The sequence below is a fragment of the Cydia amplana genome, chromosome 24 (assembly GCF_948474715.1).
Source record: "Cydia amplana chromosome 24, ilCydAmpl1.1, whole genome shotgun sequence".
Classification (NCBI taxonomy): domain Eukaryota; kingdom Metazoa; phylum Arthropoda; class Insecta; order Lepidoptera; family Tortricidae; genus Cydia; species Cydia amplana.
The window spans coordinates 8,026,619-8,039,098 of record NC_086092.1 but is presented as its reverse complement, the minus strand read 5'-3'; the positions used below and the strand labels follow the sequence as shown (position 1 = coordinate 8,039,098).

The 12,480-nt window shown below is 36.1% G+C and overlaps 2 protein-coding genes across 2 annotated transcripts in view; one reads left to right on the top strand and one right to left on the bottom strand.

Moving 5' to 3' along the window:
- LOC134659233 (probable chitinase 2) overlaps nucleotides 1-12,480 on the top strand; it is a 97,999-nt gene that overhangs the window by 5,473 nt on the left and 80,046 nt on the right. The gene's annotated exons all lie outside the window — the stretch shown is intronic.
- LOC134659281 (plasma kallikrein) overlaps nucleotides 1-12,480 on the bottom strand; it is a 62,387-nt gene that overhangs the window by 21,263 nt on the left and 28,644 nt on the right. Inside the window, exon 2 of the mRNA XM_063514934.1 lies at nucleotides 11,125-11,622. Coding sequence (XP_063371004.1) covers nucleotides 11,125-11,622 — 498 coding nt within the window. The remainder of the gene's footprint in view (nucleotides 1-11,124; nucleotides 11,623-12,480) is intronic.

The following is a 12,480-nucleotide window of genomic DNA, read 5'->3' as shown; positions in this document are numbered from 1 at the left end:
CGCCAGGTGGCGCTAGCGCGAGCAGGCGTCCGTTCCGTAGCGGTGCGCGGCAACTGCTATGGCTAGACAGTAGACACCAAAATTGGTGTGGGCCGCATGTACTTGGATTTATTGATGTAAATATAATTCATTATATTATTGATTTATTATGCAGATCTAAATTAATTCACAACAAGACCGTCAAAACATAAAAAAAATTGTTGCTGTTTCCGAGTGCTTTATCAGTTTTATCACTTAGTATAAAACAAAGTCGCTTCCCGTTGTCTGTCCCTATGTACTTATGCTTAGATCTTTAAAACTACGCAACTGATTTTGATACGGTTTATTTTAATAGATAGAGTGATTCAAGAGGAAGGATTCTGTATAATTTGTTAACCCGTCCAAAGCCGCGGAGGGTCGCTACTCGAACATAAACGTTTTATTTAAAATAGTTTTAGTTTAACTAACTTGTTTTCACACAAACATGATTAATATTACGAATATATACATATTTTAAAGCATAATATTGAACATGTAGGTCGCTCACAATAATACTATTATGTGAAATTACATAAACTCTTACAGCATACTAATAACATGCAAATTGTCAAAAAGAAACGCCATTTTCTTAACAATTATGTTCCGGATATGTTTAGTGCTAAAAAGTTAGGTAGCATTTAGTTTTTATTGCTAGAAAACGTAAGTCTTTAAATGTACAACATTTTAGTCAGGCCAAGCTAACTGTAGCGATTTTGCAAGTGTAGTATAGCACTGTGCAAGTGTTATTTTTAACGTCAAACTTCTATGAAATTTTGACAAAAGTTTTTAACAACTTCTATGCGTATTTTTTGGGTCAATCGCTCGAAAATAAATAAAACATTGCTAAGATTATTAGGCGATGAAATGTATATTTACTTTTCATATAATATAGTTTGATATATCGTTATTTTGAACAACGTAATAAATGGCATACTACCGCAATACCTAATTAACGATATACATCATGTTATTATTGGTATAATGGTCATAAGGTATATTTATACTTCGTCTAATATACATTGCCATAATTATTACATACTCTAAAGCATATTATTTGTTATAACAAGTGATATCACATAATTATTCGTGTGGCATAATAGTTGCATGACATAAATGGGTTAGGTTAGGCTAGAACTGCGACTCCGCACAAACGAATAACTAACTAGCAAAAGGAGGGTTAGGTTAGGTTAGATCTTTGACCCTCCGTTGAATAAAATACCTAGCAAAAAATGGTTTAGGTTAGGTTATAACTGCGACCTCCCTAGAATAGAAACTTAAAAAGTTTGTAAAACTATACGTTATCATTAAATGAAATATGACAAAAAAATATATACAATATATGTATTTATATTTGATAAAATTGTATGAAGTATTACGTTATACAAAAATATATTATAACAAATGTCATTATAAAACATGTATTTATACTAATTAAAATTTATATTACAATAGGAATTATATCAATGACAGTTTAGATGAAATCACAATATAACAAAGGAATCATATAATAAAAATTACATTATAACGTATATATCAAATGGCGTTATAACAAATGTATGATAGTTTTTTATAATTATATTAAGCATTACACACCCATTTAATACATGTACCTACATATAATAAATTATAGTACGTAAATGTACATATATTATATTTTATTATTATTTATACTTGAATATTTATTTCGAACAACTCGAAAACAATACAAAAGGTAATCAGGTTCATATCCCGGTCGATATAATTCCGAGAATCATTCAAAACTGTTATTTAATATTTATTTGTTTATACAGGTACAATTTTTTGGTGACTTTGTAACAACTATTCATACGATGAATATGATGTGTAACAATGAAATCGACGACGAAAGATGACAAGATTGTATAGTTTATTTTATTGTATACAATTTCATTGCTTTACACGTCCCACCGTCATATATAAAAAATTTCACAATGCCCTAAGACAGCGGTCAGCAACCTTTTAGCAGCCAAGGGCCACATAGTAGTTAACGAAGTTGACGCGGGCCGCACTTTGTTAATATTTATGACTTTATCAGACATTGTCGTAAGATAACAAAATTAAATGTGCGTGGGACCCAAAAGCCAGATTCGAACTTCATTTGATCCCTTACTGATTTCGATTTGACATCACTCAGTGCATCTCGCTTGTATAAATATTGTTATATCAATCTAAGGAATAAAGGAAAAGTTGAAATACTCACTGTAGCGGGTGAGACATATTTTTGACCGAGCGTTTGCGAAGCTCTCCGTTTCAGCTTGGGCAAAAATGCTTTCGTATGTCCGGATTTTCTTCTCTACAGGTCGCAATTCTCACGGCGCGATTCGGGAAATGAATTAGTGATTCACTAGATATGAAATAGTAAAGATATGTGACGCTCCACGGCAAAAGGTACCTTATGGCGGCTGGGGCTTACGCTATTATTAACGCTGCTCCAATATTCAGCCGGGGCAATGGTACCTTTTGCCGTGGAACGTCACATATCTTTACTATTTCATATCTAGTGAATCTCTCCAGAAACTTCCTGCCTCGCACAGCCAAACTGTGGAATGAACTGTTGCCTGCGGTATTTCCGGACCGATACGACCTTCAAACCTTCAAGAAAAGAGCGTACTCCCACCTTAAAGACCGGCAACGCGCTTGCAACCCTTCTGGTGTTGCGGGTGTCCATGGGCGGCGGTAATCGCTTAGCATCAGGTGATCCGTCTGCTCGTTTGCCTCCTATATCATAAATAAAATCTCTTTTTCATTTTCCGAATCGCGCCGTCAACCGATTCTCGTGGATCGTTGGATTTTTTTTAATGGTAGTCATAACATTTATGCAGTTTTGAGTTATGCTCGCGAGGTCTATAGCTCACAGATCCACTAGTTACTTATATCTACTAATTAGTCACAATTTCATGAAAAAGTTGTTAAAACTTTCAACTCTTTTTTCACCTCCCTTGGGGTTGAATAAAAAAAAACTATCCGAAACACAAAATTCAAAATCACTTCAACCGGCTAGACAACACAACGGCTATACTAGCGACCCGCCCCGGCTTCGCACGGGTTAACAAATTATACATAAACCTTCCTCTTGAATCACTCTATCTACTAAAAAAAACCTCATCAAAATCCGTTGCGTAGTTCTAAAGATCTATGCATACATAGGGACAGACAGACAACGGGAAGCGACTTTGTTTTATACTATGTAGTAATAATGATTTGTTTCATTAATTAAGAAATAATATGATATCATGTGCTCGAGATGCATTATGTGTAATCGCAAAACCATATCAAATCCAGTTCAGATTTTCAAAGGCTGAATGCTACTCCAGTTTACTGTATAGTCTGTATAGCACTTAAGAGTAAGACATAATGTATTCGAGATGCGTATGTGACTTTGGGTAATAAAGAACAATTGTGAATGAAAGTCGAACTGTGCGGTGACCATGAGTTAGAATATTTTTTTCGGACCTTTTGTTTTTAGGGTTCCGTAGCCAAATGGCAAAAAACGGAACCCTTATAGATTCGTCATGTCTGTCTGTCTGTCCGTCTGTCTGTCCGTCTGTCTGTCCGTCTGTCTGTCCGTCTGTCTGTCCGTCCGTATGTCACAGCCACTTTTCTCCGAAACTATAAGAACTATCAATACGGCGGTGGCAGAATAACAGCGTCCGTTGCTGGAAGTCTTTAGGGCCGCTATGCCCCGTAGTCTTTTGGCACAGACATTAGCTGAGCCACCTTCCCTTTCAATTAGTTTGTAAGCATTATTGTGTACTTTTATTATGTACCTATGTTCAAACTCTTTGAATAAACGTCTTTTATTATTATTATAACTATACTGTTGAAACTTGGTAAGTAGATGTATTCTGTGAACCGCATTAAGATTTTCACACAAAAATAGAAAAAAAAACAATAAATTTTTGGGGTTCCCCATACTTCGAACTGAAACTCAAAAATTTTTTTTTTCATCAAACCCATACGTGTGGGGTATCTATGGATAGGTCTTCAAAAATGATATTGAGGTTTCTAATATCATTTTTTTCTAAACTGAATAGTTTGCGCGAGAGACACTTCCAAAGTGGTAAAATGTGTGTCCCCCCCCCCCCTAACTTCTAAAATAAGAGAATGATAAAACTAAAAAAAATATATGATGTACATTACCATGTAAACTTCCACCGAAAATTGGTTTGAACGAGATCTAGCAAGTAGTTTTTTTTTAATACGTCATAAATCGCCTAAATACGGAACCCTTCATGGGCGAGTCCGACTCGCACTTGGCCGCTTTTTTAAGTAAGAGGTTGTTGGGTCAATATGAAAGCTTTTTAACCGACTGACTTTTGATTTGTGAAATACTATTTACAACAAAAAAGTCCCCATATCAATATTTCCGGTTGGTTAATAGAGTTCCATGACTTATACAAACAAAGAAATACTACAAAAATGTACACGGACTGAAACCCACTGAATTTGACCCAGTATAGTTTATTGATAAAATTCGTATCTCGTATTTATTTTACGACAGACGATATAAAACAATGGCTCTAACGACAAAACTAAAGGAAATTGACTTAGCTAAGTAAGGCACGTGTGTGCAAGGTCAACCATTACAAAATGAGCTCTCGTATAGTTGTCATCAAAGATATGCTTACATTTTTCGTCATATTACAAAGCTATAAACATTTTTGATACTTGTAACTGAAGCCGACATATGTAATTATATAAAACTATTTCTACAAAAAAAATGTGCCCGCGGAAATTCTAAGATCTGATTCAAACCAACGCTCAAATAATCATATAAGATGCAACTGTGCAAAATTTCTGTTGTAGTCTGTTCAAGGGGCCTGACCAAGATGACAATCATTGATATAAAACGTCAATTGAAACTTAAATGATGTATGAAAATAGTCACGTGACTCTTCATAGCTTCTGTCATCCCGATACATTTTTACTTCTGTTTGGCGTAAGCCAATGTACTATTACCATTTTGGCTAGGCCCCTAAAACACAGTTCTGCGTCGTCACCATAAAGGTACAGTAATCATAATCGATACAAAATCCTTGCAGGAAATATCCCACACAGGCTCCCAAAGCATAGGCACCCTACAGCGTGGGTTCGAAGAAAGTCCGACATTGTTCTTAATGCCCTAATGTAGAGATTTCGTCATTTCACGTCGTGATTTTTCGTCATACTCAGTTCTTTATGTTCTTTATTACTGCTAAAGACTCGTTTTAGCGAGAGATCGCGTGCGGTGATAAAATTTTGGCTTTTATTAAGAAATTTAATACCGTTAGTGCAGTTTTATGATATTTAAATGTGAAATATTTTATTGGTGATTGTATTCTGAGTTTCGCGACTTGGTAATTCAAATATCATAGTTTTAAGTGGCACCCTTTTCATAAAATTACTCTGGGTTAAGTCTACCTATTTAAAGCAAAGATAAATAAATGTATAATAAATAAATGTATAAGTTATACGAATATAGCATGTGATTAAATTAATTTTAATTTTGTATTAAGCAGAAACGTCTGCGAACGATGCTATTAAGCTTCGAAATAAATTAAAACTGGAAAAATTTACTGTCTTGGGCGGGACTTAACCCACGACCACTGGATCACTAGTACAGTGCTCTTCCATCTGAGCTACCAAGACCGTACCCAATTCAGCGAATATTTCCACCATATATGAGCCTCCCTAGAGCTTAATAGCATGTGATTATTTATATTTCACCCGTTTACCATTTAGACCGATTTTTTTTTTATTAATTAAGTCGTTGAATTTTTTTTTGTTAGATTTGAATAAAATTTCGCTGGTTTGAGGAGCGAGCGAACGGGCCAATTTTTTTACTTTTGAAATCATTGCCGGAAGTATAATCATTATCATCATCGGTATTGGTTCACTTGTGGCACTGTCCTACATCCCCTAATTAGCCAGAGGAAGCGACTTGCCCTTGATTAGTTTCGTAATCGCGGAAACAGATGCGGCGCGCGCGCAAGGCACAAGCGATAGCGGGCGGAATTAAAAACATATTATTTTACATAAAATTCATGTGTCCCGCCGAGTTTGTTGCCGGTCCCATATTGGGATACCCTCCTCCAATTGACGGGGATTTCATTCTCGAGGCAGAGGTGTAGGGTTGGAGCCGGTGTAGCTTTATTTGACGTTCATACGCATTGTAATATGCCTACTTGAATAAACTATTATCTTTATCATAAGTTACGTACATTCACAAATACATATTTACCCACCTTCGCCACTGAAAATAAGGTCGTTTAAATATACTTTTGCAACGTTTGCTTGTAAAGATGTTTAATTACGAACTCAACTGTACAAAATCATACGATATCGCCTATTTTCTTTACTCAAAATTCGGAGGCCGTTTGAGTTGATCTTGAAAAAGACTAGATAAAAGACTCGACTCAGGACTTAAAAGAATTAGAAGTTTTTAAGAACAAACTCTCGTACAATATTTAAAACTTTCGCGTTTTGAATACATATAGGTATGTGAATAAATTTCGCGTTAGACCCGTCTATAAATGTGAGTTAAACTCTCGTACAGTTAAGTGTAAAAATATGGGTGCACGCATCATACTCAAAAATATGTCCCATAGCTCCTATGTGCGTATTTTTTCTATATTGTTAATATTAAGAGAGTAAAATGGAGACTACGTGTGTATGAAGAAGCGGTCGACGTCGTGAAAGGGCACATGGGCTCTTTTTTTTTTTTCCTGGCTTACTCCCTGCAATTTTGCCCAGGGTGAATTTGCCAATGTCGGTGTTGACTTTCACACGTGAGGAGAACGTTCGGTATACATGGGCTCTTAAGGGGCCCACTAATTAACAGTCTGCCAGAGGGTATCGGCCTGTCAGTTAGAACAAAATTTTGACAGTTCCGAACAACTGACAGGCCGATACCGTCCGGCGGACTGTTAATCAGTGGGCCCCTTTCAACTTAGAATTGGCCTCTAAACGTCTGCCCTTCGACATATCGTCATCGGATACCCTTATCCTGAACCCCGCCTATTCCTCATGAATTGCACCACTCTCGGACAAGTAATCGCGCGCGGCGACGCGTGTCTTCCTGCCTTTCACTGTTTGCTCGTCTACTCGTTCGCACTTATCTCTTAATTGCTGATCACATAACAAGGGATTATTTATAAATACTTGCACGATAGTATGTTTATGTTCTTGATTAATTAAATAAAACCGGACAAGTGCGAGTCAGACTCGCCCACCGAGGGTTCCGTACTTTTTAGTAAGTATTTGTTGTTATAGCGGCAACAGAAATATATCATCTCTGAAAATTTCAACTGTCTATCACGGTTCATGAGATACAGACAGACAGATGGACGGACAGACAGGCGAACAGACGGACAGAGGAGTCGTAGTAACAGGGTCCCGTTTTAATCCTTTGGGTACGGAACCCTAAAAACTAGTAAAGTATCTATTAGAAGTATTTAGAACAAATTAAAATGATCTTCGAATAAATGTCATATACTAAGAAAAAGTGACCAAGGCCTCCAGTAATAACAAATCTCTTGAAATAAAAACAAATTAAAATATTTTCTGAAAATAATTTAATTTGTTCTAATACAAATTAAAATGATGTTAAGAAAATATTATTATTTGTTTTTATAAAGTTTTGATTCGAATCTAACAATTTGGGCAACTGAGCCACTGTCTGCGTATAGCCACTGTTTCCGCCTTGACCCTATGCCTGAATTAAATGATTATTTAATTTAATTCAATTCAACAAAGTATGTCAAAAGCAAGAATGACCATGAGTCATTATTGTGTGTGCAATTATCATAACCATAAGCCCCCTCCACACTTAGTGCGCGAATCCCGGGACGATTCGTGCACGAGTATGGAGGGGCTGTACAGCATTTGTGTTAATCACTTCACCTTATAAAATAAACTCCCCCGCCGCGTCTGTCTGTTTGTGTGTTTGTATGTTCGCGATCGCGAAGTCAAAAACTACTGAACGGATTGTCATACGGTTTTCACCTATCGATAAAGTGATCCTTGAGGAAGGTTTGTGTATAATTAGTTAACCCGTGCAAAGCCGGGACGAGTCGCTAGTACAAATCATTGCAAACTTAAGTCCTTGTCATTCGTATTTACCTCTTAAACAATCTCACACGGATCTTACTACACAGCTTGCTGAAATCTCTTTAGAACACTGAGTCATCCGGTTGCCCAAGCGCAGACAATCGCGATGAAATTTCGTGTGGAAATAGATGATCACAAATATTACCGTGACATGGTTTTGCGTTGGAAAAACCAGAGTGTTGTATGTACTTGGATATACCAGTGGGAAAATTTGACAACATTTGGCAAGAATTGATTTTTTTTTCAAGTGTTGTCCTAGTTAAGTAGCTGGTTCGGGTTTTGTAAGAGAATTGTGAAAGAGCGCCAGTTTTTTAATCAACCCGCATATTTTTCGCTTTGGGTTAAAGTATTAAATGGCAGTTTGCTTTATAAAATACAAATACACGGTCAAGGAGGGAACAGTGACTCGGAAAAAAATAGCCGGGTACGAGTGGCTCACTTAACGTAATTCCAATATGAGAGGGGTTATTTGGACGAGCAATGGTTATTGGTTGGCAATGGTACACGTAAGAGTGCTAGGCTAGAGTGTATAGCGATATTTGGGCGACTGAGCCGCTGTTCCCGCCTTGACCCTAGGTACTATAAATTATCTGGTCTTAACAGTCTTAACCTAGTGATCCCGAGTTTGTATAAGATAAGGAAAGAACTAAATAAAAACCTTGTGGTATCAAGAATCGTGTTAAAATAATAATAATATTTATACGTAATAAATTGGCGGTGAAAGCTATTTGTGGAAACCGCATATTGATAGTGCAGTGTTTGTGTACCTATTCAGTAGTACAGTCACCTGCAATAATATGTTACAACGAAGGCCTCAAAAACGTCTGACACGATCTTATTTGTAGAGCCGTAAGCATTAATAAAAGGTCATCGGCCGTAAGAGAGTGTCAGATATTTTTGCGACCTTCGAAGAGTAATACATATATTATTGCAGGTGACTGTAGTCTGTTCGGAAAGAGAAGAGTCGTGGAATGTATGGGGCTCAATACATTCCACGACTCTTCTCTTTCTGAACAGGCTCTACCTATTATACAAATAAAAAAAAACCATAATGATTCTAAAAACTAGTAAAAACCGTAACTTTTTATTTAAAAGTAAAAAAATACGATATATATTGTACAATAATATGTACAAGTTTTTTTAAATTAAAGTATATATCTAATTTAAAAAAGTAGCAAATAAATAGATGTTTACTCAATATGGCGTTTGTTTTTAATCACTTTCGTTTTTCAGGCTTTGTGTATTTTTGTGACAAACTAATGGCACAGAATAAATAATAGTACTAGGTACAGAAGACTCACTTCTAACAAAACGCGTCTGTTACGATCAGCACAGATATGGCCGCTAGGTGGCGACAGCGCCACGCGCGGCTTATGGCTAGCCACCAAAATTGGTGTGGAACGGATGTACTTTTAGCTACCTGTAGCAAAGCGACGAAATCGCGGAGCGAGCCACGCCTGCTAATGGTCTAAAAATAGTACGATCCTATTCGTGATTCCCATACATAATAGTTTTTAATAATAATGGTAGCTCCTATCTTTACCTAGATTCTCACATGACCTAACCGTCAATGCCAAGAGCTAGTCATTACACGTATGACATAAAGCGTGTCTAGGCTTAGAGATAATTGTATGTACATGTCCGAGAATGCTATGTTAAATAGGCTTAGTTGATCATATGTTGTTAACTGTCTCACATGTTTGTGATGTAATGTGTTTTTGCAACGCTTGTAATTTAAGATCTTATATTACCATATGTTCATTGTGAATTAAACGATGTCATTTCATTTGACCTAAGCCTGATTCTGATTAAGAAATATGTCATGGTTTTGATACGACTTGAAAGATCGCTTACGAAATGAAGTGAAACCCTGTACGAAAGAAAATTGAAAATTAACAAAATATACATCAAAAAGTGTATTCTATATAGTAAAAAAATGCTGAAAATATTCATACACAATATACAACAAAAATGTTTTCTAATAGTCTGCTGAAGTAGAGTAAAAATGACTAATAAATTATGCAAACACTGTATTTACAAAAGCTACAAATCATTGAATAACCATAACATTCATATTACGATCGCGTTTATATTTGATAATAAAATTTATAATTATATTGTCCCTCTTACACATGCATTACTAACATAAGGGATTAACGAAACATATCACATATAAAACTGATCATAGAAAAAATAGTTAGCGTGTTAGTATTATACAGTACAATTACATATATACAAATGATTGTTAATAATATAGATGTGAGAAAGCAAGACATAGTTAGAGAAGAGCGAGAAGAGTATATAAATATATATTTACTATATACAAAGTACCTGATGACGTCACGGCATATCTGGAATCTAGAACGTTCTAGAGCTTTCTATCTACCTATGTCTTGCCGAACGACCACATCTGAGCTCTGTTAGTAGGGGACTTTTCGTAGCTTTTTAGTGCCTTATCACAGCAAAAATATCAAATAATTCACATAATTACTTAGAAAATTCCACAACGGCACTTTTAGTCCTAAGTTATCAAGGCATGGCACTTTAATGACACTTTGCCCGGCACTTTGATGTCACGTCATGTCTTTTAATAAACTTTTATAACACTCTGTATACATTCATGCATATAATTCATTCAGGTACTATATAAATACATAACATGTCCTTTTTGTAAATATATGTGTAGTTTTCTTTGTTATATGAACGGGTGCCACTTTCAGAAATCAGAAATATTTATTGTATAAACTGTGTAGGTACAGGAAGTATAACTAGGTACATTTTTTGGCGAGTATCAACAGTAACTTTAATCAGTATCTCATCTCTTTTTACTAAAAGTGCCACAAAAGTGCCAAAAGATACGCACCTAAAGTGCTGAACAGTGTCACTCGAGCATATCGAGAGGGCATTACAGTAACATTTAAAATATTTCAATGATAAGACAAGAATCATGCTGTAATAAGGCACATTAGCTACGTATCCCCGAAATTCCAAAAAACTTACTTTCATCATTAATCACGGGCCCATAACTTTCTCCCGAAACCTCAATGCTGTTCGAATCCTGGACCCCAAGGATCCCAGCCTTTGCAACTCTGTGGCAGCATCCTTTAAGCAATCCCCCACAGGATCCCTCGAGCAGACCACCCACCATCCAGCAATAAAAAAAAAACTCGCAAGTCCCGCCTTGCGAACAGTTTTTTTCATCCTGTCTATCCTCTTTCTGAGGTTCGACTTTCGACGGTTCCGTCGATAATATTCTACCTTTTCTAATTGTACTGTATATTGGCACTGTTTTTGTACTAATGTCTTTTAAAATGTCGCGCATTCGGGACATCTGCTCGTCTGTGATTGGCTTAAACTTGGGCAGGACAGTCGCGTTCGAAATGTAGTTTCGTTTTATGTACGGCCGTTTTATTTCTGTTTGGACGAACATTGGCTTTGACAGTGTTCGTTTTTTGAAATCCATTCTTTGGATGTCGAGAGCTCGGTGGTCGTTGGCATCTGTGCGAAAAAAGAATCATATGAATTATGACGTCAATCATGGAACGGTCACTATTTGAGTGTTTTTTTGCAATGTCATTTTTGTGGACAAAATGCGTCATTTTCCTGGACACATTTTTATACATGGCAGTAGAAATTTCATGGAAGAATTCAGGCTATAGTTCAATCACATAACCTCGTGAGGCCCTGCGTGCAAAATTAGACTACTACGTACCTACATAATTACATATTTTGAACATCTTAATAAAAAATAAAAGATGGCTTCTGAGTCTTGGGGCAACTGAAAATTCTGATGCCAATATATAAACAAGTCCATAAAAGCGGGGGTATTTGAAACACTCAAATAATGACCCAAAAAAAAAAGACTTGATACGTAAAGTGTCATTATATGGCACTTGCTAACTATTTAAACAAACCGCCATATTAAAATTGTCTCTGAATGTCAATTTACTAGTGACTTTTGTTTACTTAATTAGCAAGTTCTATAGAATGACACTTTAGTAACAAAGCGTCGGAGACGTGCGTAATTTACAGAAAATAGGTAGTGCATTTTTAACTAGGTACCTACTTTTTTTCATAGCTTGGTGCATTGCTGTAGGATTTTATTTATTACATCTACAAATTGTGTGACGCTCTGACACTAAGTAGTTAATTGGGTGAAAGAAGATAATTATTGGGCCTAACACATTTTAGAAAAAGGTCACTTCTGTGGACGATACAATCAAAGTTAACGAGTCTCATGTACTGAAAAAATTTATCCTGCCAGTAAGATACCGCGTAAAAATCAGCTTTAGATTCCCATAAATTTGCGATGTCTACAGGAGAGACGCGAACGAGTTTGCTAAAAAATGTGTATGA